Source organism: Rhinatrema bivittatum, chromosome 4, assembly GCF_901001135.1.
Source record: "Rhinatrema bivittatum chromosome 4, aRhiBiv1.1, whole genome shotgun sequence".
Classification (NCBI taxonomy): Eukaryota; Metazoa; Chordata; class Amphibia; order Gymnophiona; family Rhinatrematidae; genus Rhinatrema; species Rhinatrema bivittatum.
In genome coordinates this window covers 323,709,686-323,728,447 of record NC_042618.1, presented here as the reverse complement: position 1 = coordinate 323,728,447, position 18,762 = coordinate 323,709,686, and the positions used below count along the sequence as shown (strand labels likewise).

At 47.3% G+C, this 18,762-nt stretch overlaps 1 protein-coding gene across 5 annotated transcripts in view; it reads right to left on the bottom strand.

Annotated features, from left to right (window-relative positions):
* Positions 1–18,762, bottom strand: part of ARHGAP44 (Rho GTPase activating protein 44) — a 413,328-nt gene that overhangs the window by 121,068 nt on the left and 273,498 nt on the right. For all 5 annotated transcript variants that reach the window (XR_003856511.1, XR_003856512.1, XM_029600314.1 and 2 more), the window contains exons 12-14: positions 5,919–6,000; positions 3,209–3,289; positions 2,237–2,350 (exon numbers count right to left, since the gene is read on the bottom strand). Coding sequence is in view for 3 of the 5 variants with exons in the window: in XM_029600314.1 (XP_029456174.1) it covers positions 2,237–2,350; positions 3,209–3,289; positions 5,919–6,000 (277 nt within the window). In the remaining 2 variants the exon portion in view is untranslated. The remainder of the gene's footprint in view (positions 1–2,236; positions 2,351–3,208; positions 3,290–5,918; positions 6,001–18,762) is intronic.

The following is an 18,762-nucleotide window of genomic DNA, read 5'->3' as shown; positions in this document are numbered from 1 at the left end:
GCGGCCATTTTGGAATCACGGCTGATAGCTCCCACGCAGCCAGACGCCGATTCTGACCCCGAATCACCACCGGATCTTTCTCCAGTGACTCCCCCGGACCCGGAGCTACAGCCTCCTCCAGCGCAGCCCGTGGGACCCCCCCCCCCCCCACCCGGTGTTTCCTCCATCGGGTCCTCCGCCTGGTCCATTTTCCACAGATTTTGTACTGTTGTTATATAGTGCATACTTGGCCAGCATGAGCCAGCAGCAGGGCACTGCTGCGGTGCCTCTGCCTCCCAAAGTGATTCTTTTGTCAGATCCTGGAAGTGGTCAATCTTCTGGCTCCCAGGATAACATTGGCGTCCCGCAGCCTGTGGGATCCTTAGGAGCCACTGAGCCCCCGCCCCCCCCCCCCCCCCCCCGATGCAGGGGGGGGACAGCAGCCAGTTCCCAGGATAAGGGTAGTACCACCTGTAATCGCTCAGGATGATCCAGACACGGATGACCTCTCTTCTTCCGTACAAATAGAGGGGGTTGACCCAAGGGTCCTGCGTCTCTTTTAAAGGGATGAGTTGGACCCCCTCATTCCTCATGTCCTGGCCGAGCTGGACATATAGACCCTACCAGAACCACCTGCTTCTACTACATCATCACATAAGGGTGACCCAGTCCTAGCCAGTCTGCGTCCACCTTCTAGAACCTTCCCTTTCCATCCTATGCTCCTACAACTGTTGACTAGGGGATGGGATTCGCCGGAGTCTTCTCTCAAGGTGGGCAGAGCTATGGATAAACTATACCCTTTGCCTGAAGAGTTCCTGGATCTCCTAAAGGTCCCTAAAATAAATGTGTCTGTGTTGGCGGTTACAAAATGAACTACGATTCCGGTTACTTGTGCGCCTTTCTAGGCCGTTTCCCGCCAGTGGTGACTCCACCCAACTCCTGACGTCAGATGCCGTGGCCTTGATAAGCCGGCCGCGGCCATCCAGTCTTTGCCTTGCAACGGGTTAGCCTCCCGGTTTCCTGTTGCGCTGTGTCCCAGAGTGACTCGCCTTGCTTCGTCGCTCCGCTCCTGCTACAGTACCTGCCTGGTTCCTGCCTGCCTGCTACAGTACTTGCTTGGTTCCTGCTTGCCAGTTACAGTGTCTGCCTGGTTCCTGCTTGCCAGCTACAGTGCCTGCTTGGTTCCTGCTTGCCAGCTACAGTGCCTGCCTGGTTCCAGTACCCGAATCCTGCTACAGTTCCTGCCTGGTTCCAGTACTCAAAATCTGCTACAGTTCTTGCCTGGTTCCAGTACCCGAGCCCAGTTACAGTATTGCTACTGTCCTAGTCTGGTTCCAGTTACCTGTCCTGATCCACAACCCGCCTAAGTCCCAGCAGCCGGGCTCCTATGGGCTTCTCCCGGGGGGGGGTTCGGCTTCCAAGGGTGAAGCCACCTAAGTCCCAGCGGCTGGGCTCCTACGGGCTTCTCCCGGGGGAGTACCAGCTTCCAGGGTGAAGAGCATCTACGTCCTGCCTGAACATCTGCCTCCCGGCCTGCTATTCTTTAGAGACATTGACCACCTTTCCCAGTCTCCAGCAGGTCGGCCCAAGGGTCCACTAAACTGAGACTCCCAGAACAGGTAACTCCAAATGCTTGACTGTACATTAGAAAGTTCTTCCCAATAGCTATCTTACATTTCCCCTGCTGTAACAGAAGCCCATTACTTCCTACTGCAATGAGATGAAGAACAGTGTTATAGTCCTACTCTCTAAAACTTCATCCTCACTGCAGTTTAGACAGATTCAGAATAACAACGGTGAAGCAGAAATGGCTTATTTTTCAATTCTCCTTTCTTTTATACGGGATGAATATCACAGAACACAGTCTGGTTAACTACCCATCGGATTATGAACAACTAAGTTATCGATTTCCTACTACTTTATGTATAATTACCAGGCCCTGTAGATACTGACAGTTGTACAGATAGGGACCATAATTAATGCAAAACTAAAATGAAATTACAAATTGGAGCACATTAGTATTCATGTCAAGGCACTTCATCAAGATTAATGCTGGTTTTACAGTAATTACCAAAGCAATGAATAATACCAGTGTGCTTGCCACTTGCTGTGTTATATTCTGTTGCTAGGCAAATTTGCAGGCAGGTTTTAAGAGGAAAAAATGAAGCTGTGTAGGAGGCCATCACAATTCTACAGCATGAATTTCATCCACACCCCAGATCACCTCCCCCTCCTCCTTTTCTCTTTTCATACTCACCCTTCTGCCTGAGGCCAAAGCAAGTTGGGGCCCAACACTATCGCTATGTTACTAGGCGTCATCTTGTTGGCATCCTGGTGCTCCGTTAACTTGGCTAGAAATTTAATCAAGTATCTGGAAGAGATGATGTATGCAGGCTGGTAACTATTATAGATGATGGATGCCAATTTAGGAGCCAAGAAAGAAAGGGCGGGACCTCCAGTATAGTCCTAAAAAGCTTGATTGCTAACTTAAACTTATTGCCTACTAAGGCATCTTGGTAACCATATTACTATAGGTGTTCTACATTCTACATGAAAATATTACCAATATCCAGATCCTTCAGAATATTTTTAGAAAACAGGGTGAGCACAGATACATTCACTAAACTTCAGAGCCAATATGTCTGCTCTATCTTGGAACTGTCATTAGTGGACACTGTTTTTGCTTTACATACAATACTGTAAATTAGTGGTACTTACATCTATCCTGGAGGTACACCTAGCCAGACTGGTTTTCAGGATGGCCAGAACAAATATCCATGAGATGCAAATCCTACATCATGCATGCTCATTGTGGCTGTCCAGAAAACTCACCTGGTTGGGTGCACCTCCAGGACTGGCTTGGGAAACACTATTTTGAATATCACGAGTGGGTTCATCGTATATGAACACCCAGGGCTTGTTTCATATGGACATTGCATTCACTGCAGAATACTAGGAGACCACCTGTGTTCAGTTTTCTGTGGCAGAACTGGAATGTATATAAATTCTGTGTTACCATATATGTTATTAAGAAGGATAGACTGAAAGTGAATACGATCTGCATCTGATGACGTGGACTCTTGTCATTTCTGCATGGTAAGGTTTCAGTAAAATTAATTTTTGCATTATACAAAATTCTAAGGCATGGGATATAGCGTACCATTCCCTATCTAACGTCCGCAGACTGAATGTACTATAGAACAGTAAACAGACACACATGTTGCCTTACCTAATGTTGTTATAATTGGCTTTAGGAAGCTTTTCACAGGCATTCCACAGAGCCTGCAGCCTCTTGTCTTGATCCTGAATGCTAGGGGAGAAGTTAGATTATGCTAAGAATTGACTTTGCTTAGTACCACTTGTCAACTTTCTTCCAGTGTTTGTAGTTAATTCCTGTGATACTCGCAGGGCTGGCACCAAGCTCTAGAGGGCCCCAGTGTCCCTTCCCGATGCAGCCGCTGGGCTGAAGAAAAGCCACAGTTCCTCTTCTGATAGGATCCATTGGGCCAGTGAAGGGTCGCTGCTATCCCTTCCCCATGGTCCACAGGGCTGAATCACCCATCATCTACAGGACAGGAACACTGGGGTCCTGGCACTTTAAACACCGCTTCTTGCCACCAGCACCTATTGTCCACATGCGTTTTGGAACTGCACAGGAGAAAAAGAGATGCCAGAAGCAGGAAGCAGCAATTACAAGCTCCAGGTCCCCAGGTCCGCTCTCCTGTCGGTGAGACCAGGACAGGGCAGGAAAGGAAGAGCAAAAAGGGAAGGATCATGGAGATAGGAAGGGACAGAAGAAGGTTAAGAGCGAGTAAGTGAGGATGGAAGGTAGGAGAGAAAGATGGAAGATAAGAGTGAGGTTGCGGGCAGTGGCATTTTTCACTGGAGATGGAGAAGCGCCAATTTCAGTTTTCACATAGGGCATCAGTTTGCCTAGAGCCGGCCCTGAATACTGAAGATAGTTCATGAGGCAGCAAATTACACTTGAACTGAATTTTACAAAAATTTAGATTTAAAGGCCAATGTATTAAAGTGTGTTAAGGTTAATACCACATTAACAAGTGCGGTTCGTACATCCTCACCCAGCACGAGCATGCTGTCTGCAGCATGCCTGGGTACCCACCTGTTTTCTTCTCACCACCCCCCCCCCCCCCACCCCCACCGGTCTCTCCTTTTCGGATTCTGCCCACAGCAGTCTCTCTCAATCCCACATAGCAATCTTCTTGCCAGACATCCCCTACCTTTCCCCCAGCCAGTCAGTCATTCCCCTTGTCCTTCTCAGGAGATGCAGACTAGAATATGAGTTCCTACACTGCTTGGGCTCAAACTCACTGACAGCCTCGTGGTGCAGCTGCAGTGGTCTGTGGAGTTGAAGCGAGGTACAAAAATCATGGCTGCCACATTGAAATTTCTGGTCAGATGGCACCCTGAAACCCGGGAATGGTTGAGCCCTGGTTTAGTGCACTTGAGTGTATTAGTCTGCATTAATGTTGGCACAACAAAAATGCTAATAAGCTGTATTGTATGCAAAGTAGAACTCCCATCCTCTCCAACACCACAGCCTCCTCATCCCCCCTGATCCTCCAGAATGAAGGCTCATGCCAAGCCAGTCCCTCTTCCTCCCTGGTTTACTGCATCAGTAGTGTCACAGTTGTTAGGGGCAGGGGGAATGAAAACTTCCTGTTGCCCCACCAATGCCAAACCCCAAAATAGCACCAGTTTTTCTATGGTCCTGTGTCACCCTCCAGAACCAGCTGAGCATGGATCTACTTCAGATGCAAAATGACAGGCAGGGTTTGGCCAACAAGACCCTTCATTTTGGAGCATTGGGAGGAGGGGAAGATAGGGGATCTGTTTTGGTGCCAGGATGGAATGAAGGGCGGTGGGATCCTTAACTTTTTTCAGATGGGGGGAGTGAGACTGTGATCCTCATTAGGCTGTGCATTATCGCAGTGTGTTATCTGCTGGAATTCACCGGGTTTAAGCCTTCAGAGGGCAACTCTCAAAGGCATTTCCATGAGTAAACATAGAAACATGACTGCAGAAAAAGACCATATGGTCCATCTAGTCTGTTCATCCGTCCAATTAATTTAGCATTATAATTCTCATCATTTCCTTAGGGATTCCCTGTATTTATCCCATGCATTTTTTAATTCAAATACTGTTTTTGTTTCTACCACCTTCACTGGGAAGCCATTCTACACATCCACCACCCTCTCAGTGAAGAAATATCTACCCACTTTCAACCTCATTGCATGACCCCTCGTTCTGGAGTCTCCTTCCCATTGAAAGAGGCTCACCTCCTGCGTGTGGAAACCTTTGAGATATTTGAATGTCTATCATATCTCCCCTATCTTGCCTTTCCTCCAGGGTGTACATGTTAAGATCTTTAAGTCTTATCCGCATATGATTTACAATGAAAACCACTGACCATTATAGTAACCACTTTCTGAACTGACTCCATCCTGTTTATATCTTTTTGAAGGTGCGGTTTCCAGAATTGTTCACAGTATTCCAAATGAGGTCTCATCAGGGACTTATACAAGGACAATATCACCTCTCTTTTTCTGCAAATCTTGTCAGGTTTTTTCTCTTTTTTCCTGCCCCTCCCATCACCACCACATGAGAAGTGGATTTCAGTCTGCAGATAGCGTCATCTCCTGTAGGAAGGCCAGTGCACTCTTCAAGAATTCGTACAGGATATAACTCAACCAAGATGAAATGTAAATTCTGGATCATGAACTGAGGACGGTTCCTTTCTTAGTCTTTTGATTGAACCTGAGAACATGTACATTATGGGAAGATAACGCCCTGCCACCTGACCCCACTGAGGATGTGAAACTGACTGAGCCCTGGCCAAATGGTTTTAAACCTCTCATACATGCATTTTTCGGGGATGCCAAAAGACAAGATTGTAGTAAACTGCAATTACAACTCACTTGGATGCCTGAATCCATTCTTCATAGAGTTCGAAGGTCATCAGAGGCTCAGGAAGCTCTCTAAGATAAGATTTTAAAGCCCCTAGAAAAGATTTTGTGGAGAACAATCCAAATTAGACTTCATGAAAACCATTTTCCCACTGAGTTCAGTGTCAATCACAGCTGTTTCTTTCCATGTCCCGTGACTGTGCTGCCAGGTGTTCATATCTCCACTCGGTGAGGTGTTTAGATGTCAGGAATATGCCCAGCGTAAAAGACAGCCCTGTGCTCATTTATTGCAAAAGTACACAAGCAGTAACAATTCGCCCTTTAAAAAACCACGGTTTTACTGCTAAGTTATTAATTCTGAACCATTTAAGGCAGCCCCCTCTACAATCTCCCTGAACAGCTGGGAGCAGTCACGTTCAGAATGATGTCATGTATGGTCCAACTGGTCCACACAAAATGTGTATGTGTATATGTATGTATTTGTGTGTATGTGTGTGTGTGTGTGTGTCTGTGTGATATTATTTGTGACATGGCGGTTAATACAGACGAACCAGATGCAGAGAGTGTGGAGTTACTTATGGCCCTTTCTTGTTTTACATGGCTACTCCCAAATATTCAGGAGAATCAAGGCTAGCTGCTCAGAAATGCTGCATAACAACCTCATTACTGTGAAATTTTCGTGAAAAACATGATAGAGTACTCCATGTGCATCTACAGAAAGTCTGACATTCTTTTACGTGACAAGGCTGCTATTGAGACTGCCACAACAGAGGCCGGTGCCACACCATTCCGAAACCTTAAACCTGTCTCTGGAGAGGGGACTAAATGTAATGAAACGAGTGGAAATGGATGTAAATTGAATGGATTTAATAAAACTGAGTTCAATTGAACAGCACTACTGAAAGTAAAACAAGTATCCAGCTGGGAGGGAAATGAGTGGTAAAACTGGAGCATGTCTACAGTGTGAACAAGCTTTATTCTCGCAGGTAAAGCTATAGAAGTCTGTTTGGCAAGTAGCACAAATCCATGAGCCTATCAAATCGGTTTACAGTAGTTAGCAAACATTCATTTAAAAATATTTGCATTTCCAAAGAAGAAGGAAGTAGATACATAGTTTCATAATGTAAATATATAAAATAGTAAACTAAAATTAGTAGGCTAAGTAATCATAAAATTTAAACAATTAGAGAGGCAGTATAGTAAGAGTAGAGATAATAAAATAAAAAATATTATTTCCACTCTTATCTCTACTCCTACTATACTGCCTCTCTAATTGTATCTACTACCTTCTTCTTTAGAAATGCAAATATTTTTAAATGAATGTTTGCTAACTACTGTAAACCGATTTGATATGCTCGCATGAAAAGTCGGTATATAAAAATTATTAAATAAATAAATAAATAAATAATGAGAGTTCTCCGCAGTCTGCAGCGTCGAACAGAAGTTTTTCCTTACAGTTGTGCTCTTTTCTCTGGCCCCCATCTTCCCCATTCCTGTACACCAGAGCCGGTTTAAAGCTACAGCAATCAATGCGACTGCCTTGGGTCCAGTCGTTCTCGGGAACCCCGAGCAGGTTGACTGGGAGTGCCGGTGAGATGTAGCTTCCTGTGTAAAGATCGCTATTTTGCTGTTACTTCCACCCTGCAGGACTTTAAAAAAAAAAAAAAAGCTTCTTTTGCTGCCCTGCAGCAAGAATGGTACAGCAGGGATCCTGCTCCATGAGGAGAGTTGCTGAAGTGCATTACAAGGTGAAGGGGAAACTTTCTATTTTTCTGGCAAAAAAGCAGGGGGAGTGATTTTTTTTTTTTTTTATAATCAGTGTGTGTGTGTGTGTGTGTGTGTGTGTGTGTGTGTGTTGGGCAGGGCACCTCCAAATCTTGTGTTGCATTGAGCCCCAAAATTTCTTAAAGCGGGCTCGCTGCATACATAAACGTTTGTAAGATCCAGAGCCCCCCGTAAGAAAGGGGAAAGTTTTAAATCACAAACCAGCAAATATATACAGGAGGGCGGAAGCTGTTTGAGGCTGCCACACTTCCATTCCAGGTAAAAAAAAAAAAGTGGTACTCTCAGCCCTGCTTGCCCGAGTCCACACTCCCTGTCTGCCGGTGAAGACAGCACCAAACGCTGCCTGTTGTATTAAAGTGATACACGGCCACTGTGGGATCTTCCCTGCTTCCTTAAATCACAGATGGATAAGGCTGTTCTCTATTGATCCCTAAGCACAAGAAATATATCGCTTGATGTTTTATTATGTCATTAACAAAGGAAGGCAAGGCGGATTAAAGAAGAAAGATGGGTGACAGGAAGGACAGAGTTAGAACGACGTTCTCCCCAGAGAAAAAATAATCCAGGTACAGGATTTTTGCTGTGCTTACTGCAAAAGCGGCTTGGTTGCTGCTTTGATCGATAGAAGGCTTTAAAAGCAAGTGCTTCTTTGTTCCATGCGTTTCTTCTGCAGGGACGGTGCCTGAGCAGGAGCACATGATTGACTGACTCATGCTGAAAAGCTGCCATTAAAATAAACTGGCAGAACGCTGAAGACATGTAAATGATATCAACACTGACATCTACCAAAAAGAACTGGTTTGATCTCAGGACTTTTCTCTCTACCACGTGAGCCAGCAGTTTGGTTAAAATGAAAAATGGCTGCCAACATCAACATATTGTCTTATTTCTCCTTCCGGAAAAAAAAAAAAAATCATTCCTTGTATCTGCAGCATGTGAATAAACTGTAAAAGTGCTGTACACTGATTGCACCGTGTCTTCCTGACGGGTAATAGGAAAGTTTAGGAATCACAGCATAACACGGTACATCAGGCTATAAGCCTGGGGGGGGAATTTGCTCGATGCACTTGGTTTCCCCATTCTCCCTCCCTCTCAGGCTGGTAGGACCTGGGAGAGCAGTGTAGGCGGCACCACTAGACCCACAGTCCTAGCCTATTGCCCTAAAATGGCCCTCCCCACCTCCTGGCTAGCTCAAGGGCATGCTTGTACTGAGACAGCAGTCTGGATTGAGCAGCTGATCATGCTTTGATGGCTGGCCTGTTACAGGTGAGCATCCTAAACAGAGCCCAGTAGTAGTGCTATTTCTAGCTTTTGCTGTCAGAGATGACAAGAGACAACAGCTACAGCAGCAAAATACTGTATGTTGCATCCTGTCATCAGGCCAGAACTGAAACCTGACCAGGGACAACATGGAACCAGCAGCAAAACTTAAATTTTGCCCCTGTTATATTTTCTGTAACCTTTAATTTTACTTCATTGTTATTATTTTGTAATTTCTTCCTTTTTTTCCTCTATTATTGTAATTGTAATGGATTCTACTTTGGCAACACATGTAAAATTTTACTGTCAATAAAGTTATCTGAATCTGAATCTTCCGGTTCTATATTTTAATTTCCTGCCTTTTATACTTTTCTTTTTATAATATTTTTCATAAAGAACCATTTGTGATCTTGAGTGCAGATTCTTCTGGTTTCCCCCTCATGTTCTCTGCTCCACCTCACCAGTTAGTAAGACCTTTCTGCTATAATGGGAAACCCCTGAGATGAACAGACACTGCTACCCGGATTGGTTCCTGCAGCAACTCCAGATGCAAATCAACCTTGCAGGTACTGCAGTGTCTAGTGGAAAAGTTTTCTGGTTTAGGGAGCCGTTGCTCTGCAAGGCAAAGGCAGAGAAACAGTGGGTGTAGGGGAAGAGGAGGAGGAGGGGATGGAGCTAATGACCTATGGGCTTTTAGCAGTACAGGAAAAAAAGAGGATCCCAGGAGAGAAAAGAGTCATAAGAGACAGCAAACAGTACTTAGAAAAAAGTAATTTTTGTTATGATTGTTCTGGTTGTGGACCCTTGAGCCGGAGCGAGTGGTGGTGACCACTGAGGAACTGCCCCCAATGGAACTCATCTCCAGGAGGTGGCGCTGGTGAGGACAACCCGGCAGGACCTTCACCTATACCAGCCCTCGTTCCCCGCAGGTTGAGCCCTTGGGTGCCGGGGCTGGCAGGACTTAGGTGCGGGTGCCTCAGTGAAGCAGGTGAAGAGGAAAACGGAGACAGGGTCAGCAGTCCAGGTCTGGGCAGGCAGCGAAGAAGCGAAACAGAGTTCAGGCAGAAGATCCGGGGCAGGCAGCAGACAGACAAGAACGGAGAACCAGGCCAGGGGTCGAGAAGGGCGGCAGACAAGCAGAGACGAAAAGACAAGCAGAGGTCAAACCTGGAGATCAAGCCGAGAATTGGGGACCTGGAAGTAAGGAGCAAGGACAAGGCTGGTAGCAGGAACGAAGGCAGGAACTGGAAGCAGGACCACAAGGCAGGAACTGGAGCAGGAACGAAGGCAGGAACAGGATCAAAGCAGGAACCGGAACAAGGGACGTCCGAATCAGCAACTAGCACTAAGAAGAGATGACCTGTTGCAAATGGAACTTCTGTGGATTGCTGTGGGATTTAAATACCCCTCCCAGGTGATGTCATTTTCCAGGGCTGGGCTGTTTTCCCATCGAGGCCCCTTTAAAGGGCGGGGCCTCCCCCGCGTGCGCGCCTAGGGAGAGCCCTCCGCTGGACGGAGGAGGACGCCGTTGCAGCCATGTGGAAGACCGTGGTCGGCCTGCCGCGGAGTGGACCGCGCTGCGCCGGGCCACGGCAAGAGGAGCAGGTAGGAGGGACCGGCCGGTGGCTGCCGCGGCTGGGAACTGCAACAATGATGTTGGGCTTTTGGAGAACAACATCAGAGTGATTTACCTGGGTAAAGTGCCCTAGCCAAAAACGTTCCCTATCAGAATGGGTGCCAGCTTTAACAGTACGAAGAGGCGTTACTGGGGGGGGCGGCAGGGGAATAAACAGCACGCATACATTGCATTGTGACTGTCTCTGGTGATAAATGTTACTGTGAAAAAAATCAGACCTGCCAGTTGCTTATCTAGCTCTTCTGTGGTTTTCAACTCATATTGGCTCAGTTTTATGAGTAAAGTCTCTTTTTACAAACTATCAGGTCTATCCTGTAAAGTGCGGCCGCGTTTACCCTGCTCCTAAGCCACTTTTTACTCACTTTCCGGACGCGTTAGCCCTTCCTGCGATCCCGAATCCCCTTTAACCTACTCCTACCGCGTCCTAAATTCCCCGGGCAACCCCTTCCGCACGCGGCATGTATATTGCATGCAAACGAGCAAATTAGCTATTCCCTAGCATCCTGTAACCCGCGCCCCGACTATCGCTATCTTTCCCTGCCGTTTTGTCGCGCGTTTAACCTGCAAACTTACCGCCTACCCTGACCCCTGCGGTAGAGGCAGGGGTCAGGGTAGGTGGCAAGCTTTCCCCCAGCCCCCGCTCACCTGCCCCGGCCGCGATGATGGGTGCCGGTCTCCGTGGCAGCCCCAGTCCTCTCCCCTGCTCCCGAAGCCAAAAAAAAAAGCGAAAAAAACGTTGCAGCCCCCCTCCGATGTCCGGACTGGGGCTGCCACGGAGACTGCAACGGCGAAGCAAAAAAAAACCAAAAGCAATTTTGGTTTTTTTTTCCAAAAGCGAAAAAACCAAAAGCAAAAAGTAAGTCGCTTCGCCGCTTCACTCTTCCCTCCTCCCGGAGCAGGGCGCGAAAAGCAGCCTTGCTCCGGGAGGAGGAGAGACACAGCGGCGAAGCAAAAAAAAAAGCAAAAGCAATTTTGTTTTTTTTTTTCAAAAAGCGACAATTTTGGTTTTTTTCCAAAAGCGACTTACTTTTGGGATCTGTCAAGATCCCAAAAGTAAGTCGCTTTTGGACGCCTGCACAACTTACTTTTGCAGCCATCAGCAAACACGATCGTAGCTCCTCCCGACAAAGACGAAAATGGCCACCTGCACGGGGGAAAGCGTGCAATTGGCCGCTGAAGACGTGACGTCACGACGTTTGGCGTCACGGGATGTGACGCCCTGCTCCGGGAGGAGATGAGACACAGCGGCGAAGCAAAAAAAAAAACCAAAAGCAAGAAGTAAGTCGCTTCGCTGCTTCCCTCCTCCCGGAGCAAGGCTGCTTTTCGCGCCCTGCTCCGGGAGGAGGGAAGAGTGAAGCGGCGAAGCGACTTACTTTTTGCTTTTGGTTTTTTCGCTTTTGGAAAAAAAAAACCAAAATTGCTTTTGGTTTTTTTTTGCTTCGCCGTTGCAGTCTCCGTGGCAGCCCCAGTCCGGACATCGGAGGGGGGCTGCAACGTTTTTTTCGCTTTTTTTTTTTGCTTCGCCGCTGTCATCTCTTCTCCCCTCCTCCCTGGTATCTGTCATTTCAAATGACATTTGAAATGACAGATACCAGCGTGGCGTGAAGCCTTAGGCCCGCGCACCCAGGATACTGTATAGGCGCTCTATCCAGTAAAATGGGTGGCGCGGACCTAAGGCTTCACGGACGCGGTTTACATTTAAATAAAATTAGTGTTCAGGATCGAGCGGTAGGTGAGCTGCACTGTGCGTGCGGCAACCGCGGGTGCTGCAGGCACTAACGCAGCTCTTCCTACCGCTCGGTACTGGATAGACCTGTATGTAGCTGCAAAGAGAAAGTGAAATGCGAAGGTCAGGATGTAAACTTCCTGTAGTTTCTGAGTTTGCTGGATAACTTTCTGAGTTAGCTGGATAAAACTTGCCATTTCAAATTTTCCTCCCCTGTTGACTGGCTAAATTTTGTCCAGATGAATTGTAACCCACACATAATTTCATCAAGCAAAGAGGCAGCACTGGGGCATAGTTAAATCTTGGACCATCAGAGCTGATATTCAGTGCTGGCCTGCCAAGCTAAAAGGGAGATTCATCAAGCCGCGTTAGGGCTATAACGCATGTTACACATCGTCTATTGCGCAATAAATGCTGCATATCACGCATTATAGAACTATAATGGTGATATCATGTGATAGTCACGATATTTTGAATAAATTTGGGCAGATTCTCTCCCTTATTTATTTATTTATTTAAGTATTTTTATATACCGCGGCTCGTTAGCAAACATCACCTCGGTTTACAATGAACATTAAATTAGCAACAAGCTTTACAATCCACATTGAAATTATAATATAATTATATTATATTATATAAATATAATATGTAAAGCTCCGCTCTCTGTTGAGCAGTTCTTCATTTTATGTAAACCGGAGTGATTTGTAGTCCCTACAAGAACTTCGGTATATAAAATTAAAAATACATACATAAATAAATAAATAAATAAATTATTCCAATGAGCTGCTTTGCATGCCATTTGCATGCATGAAGTTTGCAAATCCATGCAAGGAAGCTCATGCATAGGTAATCCTATGTAAATAAAATAACACGCCTGTCTTAGAAATTTGTCAACTACGTTATTTTATTTACACCTTTCTGAAATGCGCTAATCTACCACAGGAGCCTCGAGACCCTAACATGGTCCCGATGCTCCCATGTTAGATTTAAATGGCCCAACTGAAAAAAAACCGTATTGCCGCAAATTGTACACTCCCCACGCTGGGGTCGCCAACTGTAAAAAAATACAAAAAGAGACTTAAAAGATCACACAATGACAACTGCACCCCCAGCCCTACCCCTCCTCACTGAATAAATAATGGTCAAATGATAGCCCGACTTTTGATTTAAAAAGGGTAAAGATTGGGTGCCACCTGAATCCCATGTGGCTGTGGTCTGGTGCCTGGGCCTTGCCCCAGTCATGTGACAGGGTTGGCACCATTTTGGAAAGTGGCGCTGACCAGGCCCAAGGCTAGGCGACACGCAGGACCCTTCAGGACAGCTTCTAGCCATGATTTGAGGTAACGGGGTGTGAGAGGTTGGGAGTACCACTATACAGCAACACATTTTTTTGGGACTTGAGGTCTGGGACTACTATACCACTGATTGGATTTTTGTAAACTTGGGGGTGGGGGCCCAATCTTTTCCCATTTTAATGGGAAGGGGGAGTGGGAACTACCACTTGGCCATGAGTTATTCAATTAGAACGTCCACTGCCACTCTGTGAAGTAACACTAAACCCTGCAAAAAAAAAGACACAGAACGTATGTAGCAAACCTGTCATACCATAACAGCACTAACTCCCAGGACACAAACAGCAGCAACCCTTCTTGAGAAAGGACAGCAATGCAAATATTATTACAGGACCTAGAAAACCAATACACCTGTCAGACTGCTATAGATCCCTATACATTCACTACATGCTAGCAAACCTCCTCCCTTCAGTCAGACACGTGGAACACAACCTGACCCTTACCTAATACAAAATAAGGGAGCATAAATTAGAAACAGAAGAATGCAGACAATAACTGACGTGGAAACCCCCCTAGAAGCCAGACTCTGCATGCAGTGCAACATCTGAGAAACAGATGCATTTCCTCCTGAACTGAGCAAAATACAAAGATATAAGAAATACACAGTCCCTCAGTTTGAGTGGGTCTCCATGTAATTGTCACAATGGGGACCCTCATGCCACAACTCTTGCCTGAAGATGCCGTCCACTCAGCGCTGACTCTCCACCACCCTGGCTCCTGCTGGTCTACCAGCCCACTATGCCTCCTATGCGGACGTCTTTTCAAAACAAGGAGCGGATATCCTACCACCCCATTATGTGCTATCAATATCCTGCCCAACGCAGAACCTCCTCATGTGTGCGTCTACCCTCTCTCACTTGCAGAGACCAAAGCCATGACTGATTACGTGCAGGAGAATTTGGCTAAAGGATTCATCTGCCGGTCTATATCCTCCGCTGGAGCGGGCTTCTTTTTCGTGGCTAAAAAGGATGGGTCTTTACGACCCTGTATAGGCTACAGGGGTCTGAATGTCATTATCCTAAAGGATCGCTATCCTTTGCCGCTCATCTCGGAGTTGTTCGACCGCTTGCAAGGAGCCAGAATTTTCTTGAAACTTGATCTCCGCGGGGCCTATAACCTGATTCGTATCCGGGAGGGTGATGAGTGGAAGATAGCGTTCAATACTCGGGATGGGCACTATGAGTACCTGGTAATGCCGTTCAGCTTGTGCAATGCCCCCGCCATTTTTCAAAACATGATGAATGAGATCTTTCGCGATCTTTTATACAGCTATGTGGTTATCTATTTGAATGATATCCTAGTTTTCTCCAAAGACCTACAAACCCATTGCCAAGATGTCACCCGAGTACTTCAACGTCTCCGAGACAACCACCTGTTTGACAAGCTTGAAAAATGTTCCTTTGAGATGGAGAGTTTACTGTTCCTCGGTGACATCGTCTCCCAATGTGGATTCCAGATGGACCCAGAGAAACTCAAAAGCATTCTGAACTGGCCCAACCTGTTGGCCTGTGGGCCCTGCAGTGCTTCCTAGATTTCACTAATTATTACAGGACTTTTATCCATAATTACGCTAAACTAGTGGCTCCACTCACCGCTCTGACCCATAAGGCAGCGAACCTGAAACTGTGGCCAGCCGCGGCAATGTCGGCCTTCCAGCGCCTAAAAGCCGCCTTTCTTCAAGAACCTTGTCTCCGGTATCCCAATCCATCGCGGCCTTTTGTAATCAAGGTAGATGCCTCTTCTGTGGGCGTAGGGGCAGTACTGAACCAGCATTCTCCGACTGGCACTCTTCACCCATGCTCCTTCTATTCCAAACAGTTTTCTCCTGCGGAACGCAATTATGGAATTGGTGACAAGGAGCTCCTAGAGGTAAAACTCGCTTTCGAGGAATGGTGGCCTTGGCTCGAGGGGCAAAACATCTCTTCACCATATACACGGACCATAAAAACTTAGAGTATCTACACCAAGCTCAGCGACTGAATCCCTGTCAGGCCCGCTGGGCCCTCTTCTTTGCCTGCTTCAATTTCTGTCTGCGCTACCATCCCGCTGCCAAAAATCTCAAGGTGGGTGCCCTCTCTCATTCCTTTGTCCCAGGGGACGTGGAAGAGCCCCCTCACCATATCATAGACCCAGCTCGGGTCATCCTCTCCACAACCACCACCATTCCTTTGGGGAAGACGGTCATCCCTCGCCAACTCCAGAACACAGTCCTGCAATGGGCCCAAGATGTCTGCACCGCGGGCCATCCCGGGAGAGCTTGTACCCTGGCCTCTCTACAACGCTTCTACTGGTGGCCCACGATGAGATGCGATGTCAGCAATTATGTGGATTCTTACCCGGTCTGCGCCCAGCAAAAACCTCTCCAGGCCAACTCTGGGGTCTTCTACAACCCCTACCAGCGCCCATGGAGCCATGGTCCACATCGCCACGGATTTTGTGGTAGACCTTTCACTCTCTGATGGCAAAACAGTCATCTGGATGGTAGTGGACTGGTTCTCCAAAATAGCACACTTTGTGCCTGGCCCACTCTTCCCACCGCTCTGCAGTTGGCGCAGCTTTTCATCCAACACATCTTTCACCTCCATGGCCTCCCCCAGCATATAGTCTCGGACCGAGGGACTCAATTTACGGCCAAGTTCTGGAGGGCCCTTTGTAAAAAATTCAATATTTTGCTAGACTTCACCACGGCCTATTACCCACAGGCAAATGGGCAAGCGGAGAGGACCAATCGAACCCTTAAACAGTTCCTTCACAGTTACGTCAACACCCGACAGAATGATTGGGCGTCCCTCCTGCCCTGGGAAGAATTCACGTTAAATTCTCATGTCTCCTCAGCCACCAAGACGTCCCCTTTCCACCTTGTATATGGCCGGCAACCTCTTCCTCCGCTGCCAGTACCATCTCCAGCGGCTCAGCTAAAAGCCCAGGAGCTACACCTTCTTTGGAAAGATACCCAACGGCTCCTACAAGAGGCCAGTCACAGAGCCAAGAGGATGACGGACGCCCATCAAAGACTGGTGCCTCAGTTCACGCCAGGTGAAAAGGTCTGGCTCAGCACTCAAAATATCCACCTTAAACTCCTGTCCATGCGCCTATCTCCATGATATATTGGGCCATTCCCAGTCCCAGTCCTCCGATGCTTGGGACCTGTCACCTACCAGCTTCGCCTGCCCCCATCACTGTGGATCCATAACTCCTTTCATGTCTCGCTCCTGAAACCCTTGGTGCTCTCCTGGCCCACCAGGAAACAACTTTAACCATGGCCAGTAGCGTTGGATGATGACGCAACCTACCAAGTTCATGATGTATTGGACATAAGGAAGTGAGGCTGAAAATGGGAATATCTTCTCGCTTGGGAGGGTTTTGGCCCAGAGGAGAACTCCTGGGAACCCGCCACCAACATCCTGGATAAGAGTCTAGTCTACTTCTATAATTCCATGCTTCTCATCCCAAGAAGCCAAAACCTCCTGGAGGGGGGCCTAGGAGGGGGGGATACTGTTAAACTCACGGCTCGTGTTCCCCTGGCCGGGCCCTCCTCTGGTGCCATTCCCCGAGGCTGGAAGGCCTCCTTCGCTGCTGGCACCGATGCGGGCCTTTAGGCATGCAGGATGCCGCCGGCGCCACCTTGGCCAATTCCCTGCCTTAGGCGCGCACACCTTCGGCAAAGATTTAAAGGGTTCGCAGCGGGAAGATGCCACCGGCCCCTCCCACTGATGTCAGGATTCTGCCTTTTAAAAACTCACAGCTGATGTCCCTCCGGCGACTTGGCAAGAAGTCTGCTCTCGGTGTCCCTTGTGGTGCTGTGCTCATTCCAGCGCTCCTGTTCCTGTCTTCCAAGTGCCTGTTCCTGTCTTCCAGTCCCGTTCCAGCTCCTGCTCCTTCTCCCTCAGATGGCTTTGACTTTGGAACGGACTTCATGCTCGCTGCCTGCCCTGGACTTTGGATTGGACCGCACACTTCTTGCTCGCTGCCTGCCTAGGACTTTGGATCGTCACTTGTCGGAGCTTCATTACAGAGGCCCACCTAAGTCCAGCCAGCCCCCAGAACCCAAGGGTTCAACCTGCGAGGAATGGGGTTAGTAGTGGTGAATCCTCAGCCAATCAGCCCCTGTCATCCATCAACCTCGCCTCCTGACATTGAGAACCTGTGGTTGGTCTTCCTCCCAGGTGGTGTCAATCCCAACTCAGGCCAAGGGTACACAACCTACGTCGAGGTTCCAACACTAACTGGGAGACTGGGAAGTGGAAGGATCCACTAAAGATTAGCCCACTCATATATTACAATTATAAATAATTAGCCTGGAGATTAATTTGGGGCAATAAGAATCCAAGATTTTGAGATTACGTTTATGATTTGTTTTTCCTGAGTTTATTCATATTAAGCTTAGAATGGCATGTTTTCAAATGTTGTCTAAGAAAGAAGGAAAAATTAATAGGCATCAATTGGAGAAACTAATGATAAGCCCTTTCCAACAAACATTTAAGGAAGGAGGTGACAATTTTTACCCCTATAAAATAAGAGAAAGAATATACAAGTTATTACACTCACAGAATAATGTTTATATACTGTGTGTCTTTTGTTCATTCAAAGAGAGGAAGTGCAACTTCTGTTGTGTTCAGTGACATTACTAGCTTTACTTACTTGTGCTGAAATAATTAAACTAGAATATGGCTAAAAATGCAGCTTTATACTCTGTTATAATCAGGAAACCTCTGCTAATAAAACTTGGGTGCATTCTTATCTACCTGTGCCTGACAGTGTGTCTTTCCTATTAGTAGTTTACAAGATTACCCCCAACCTATATAACACACCCACATTGTCCCTCCAAATCCCTGTTCTGCCCCCATTCCATCTCCAAGTCCCCATGCCCCCATCCAATCTCAGAGTTCCTGCTCTCCCGGAGTCTCACCCAGTTCCTGAGTCCCCATTTTTCCATTGCTTTCCCCCTCAATTCCTGAGCCATGCTTCTCAGACTCCCACCCAGTCCTCGAGTCCCCATTCTTCCCCTGCTCTCCCTTCCCTCTTCTCATTTCCCATTCTCCTCCTGCTCTCCCTCCCAATCTCTGTGTCCCTAGTCTCCCAGACTCTCACCCAGTC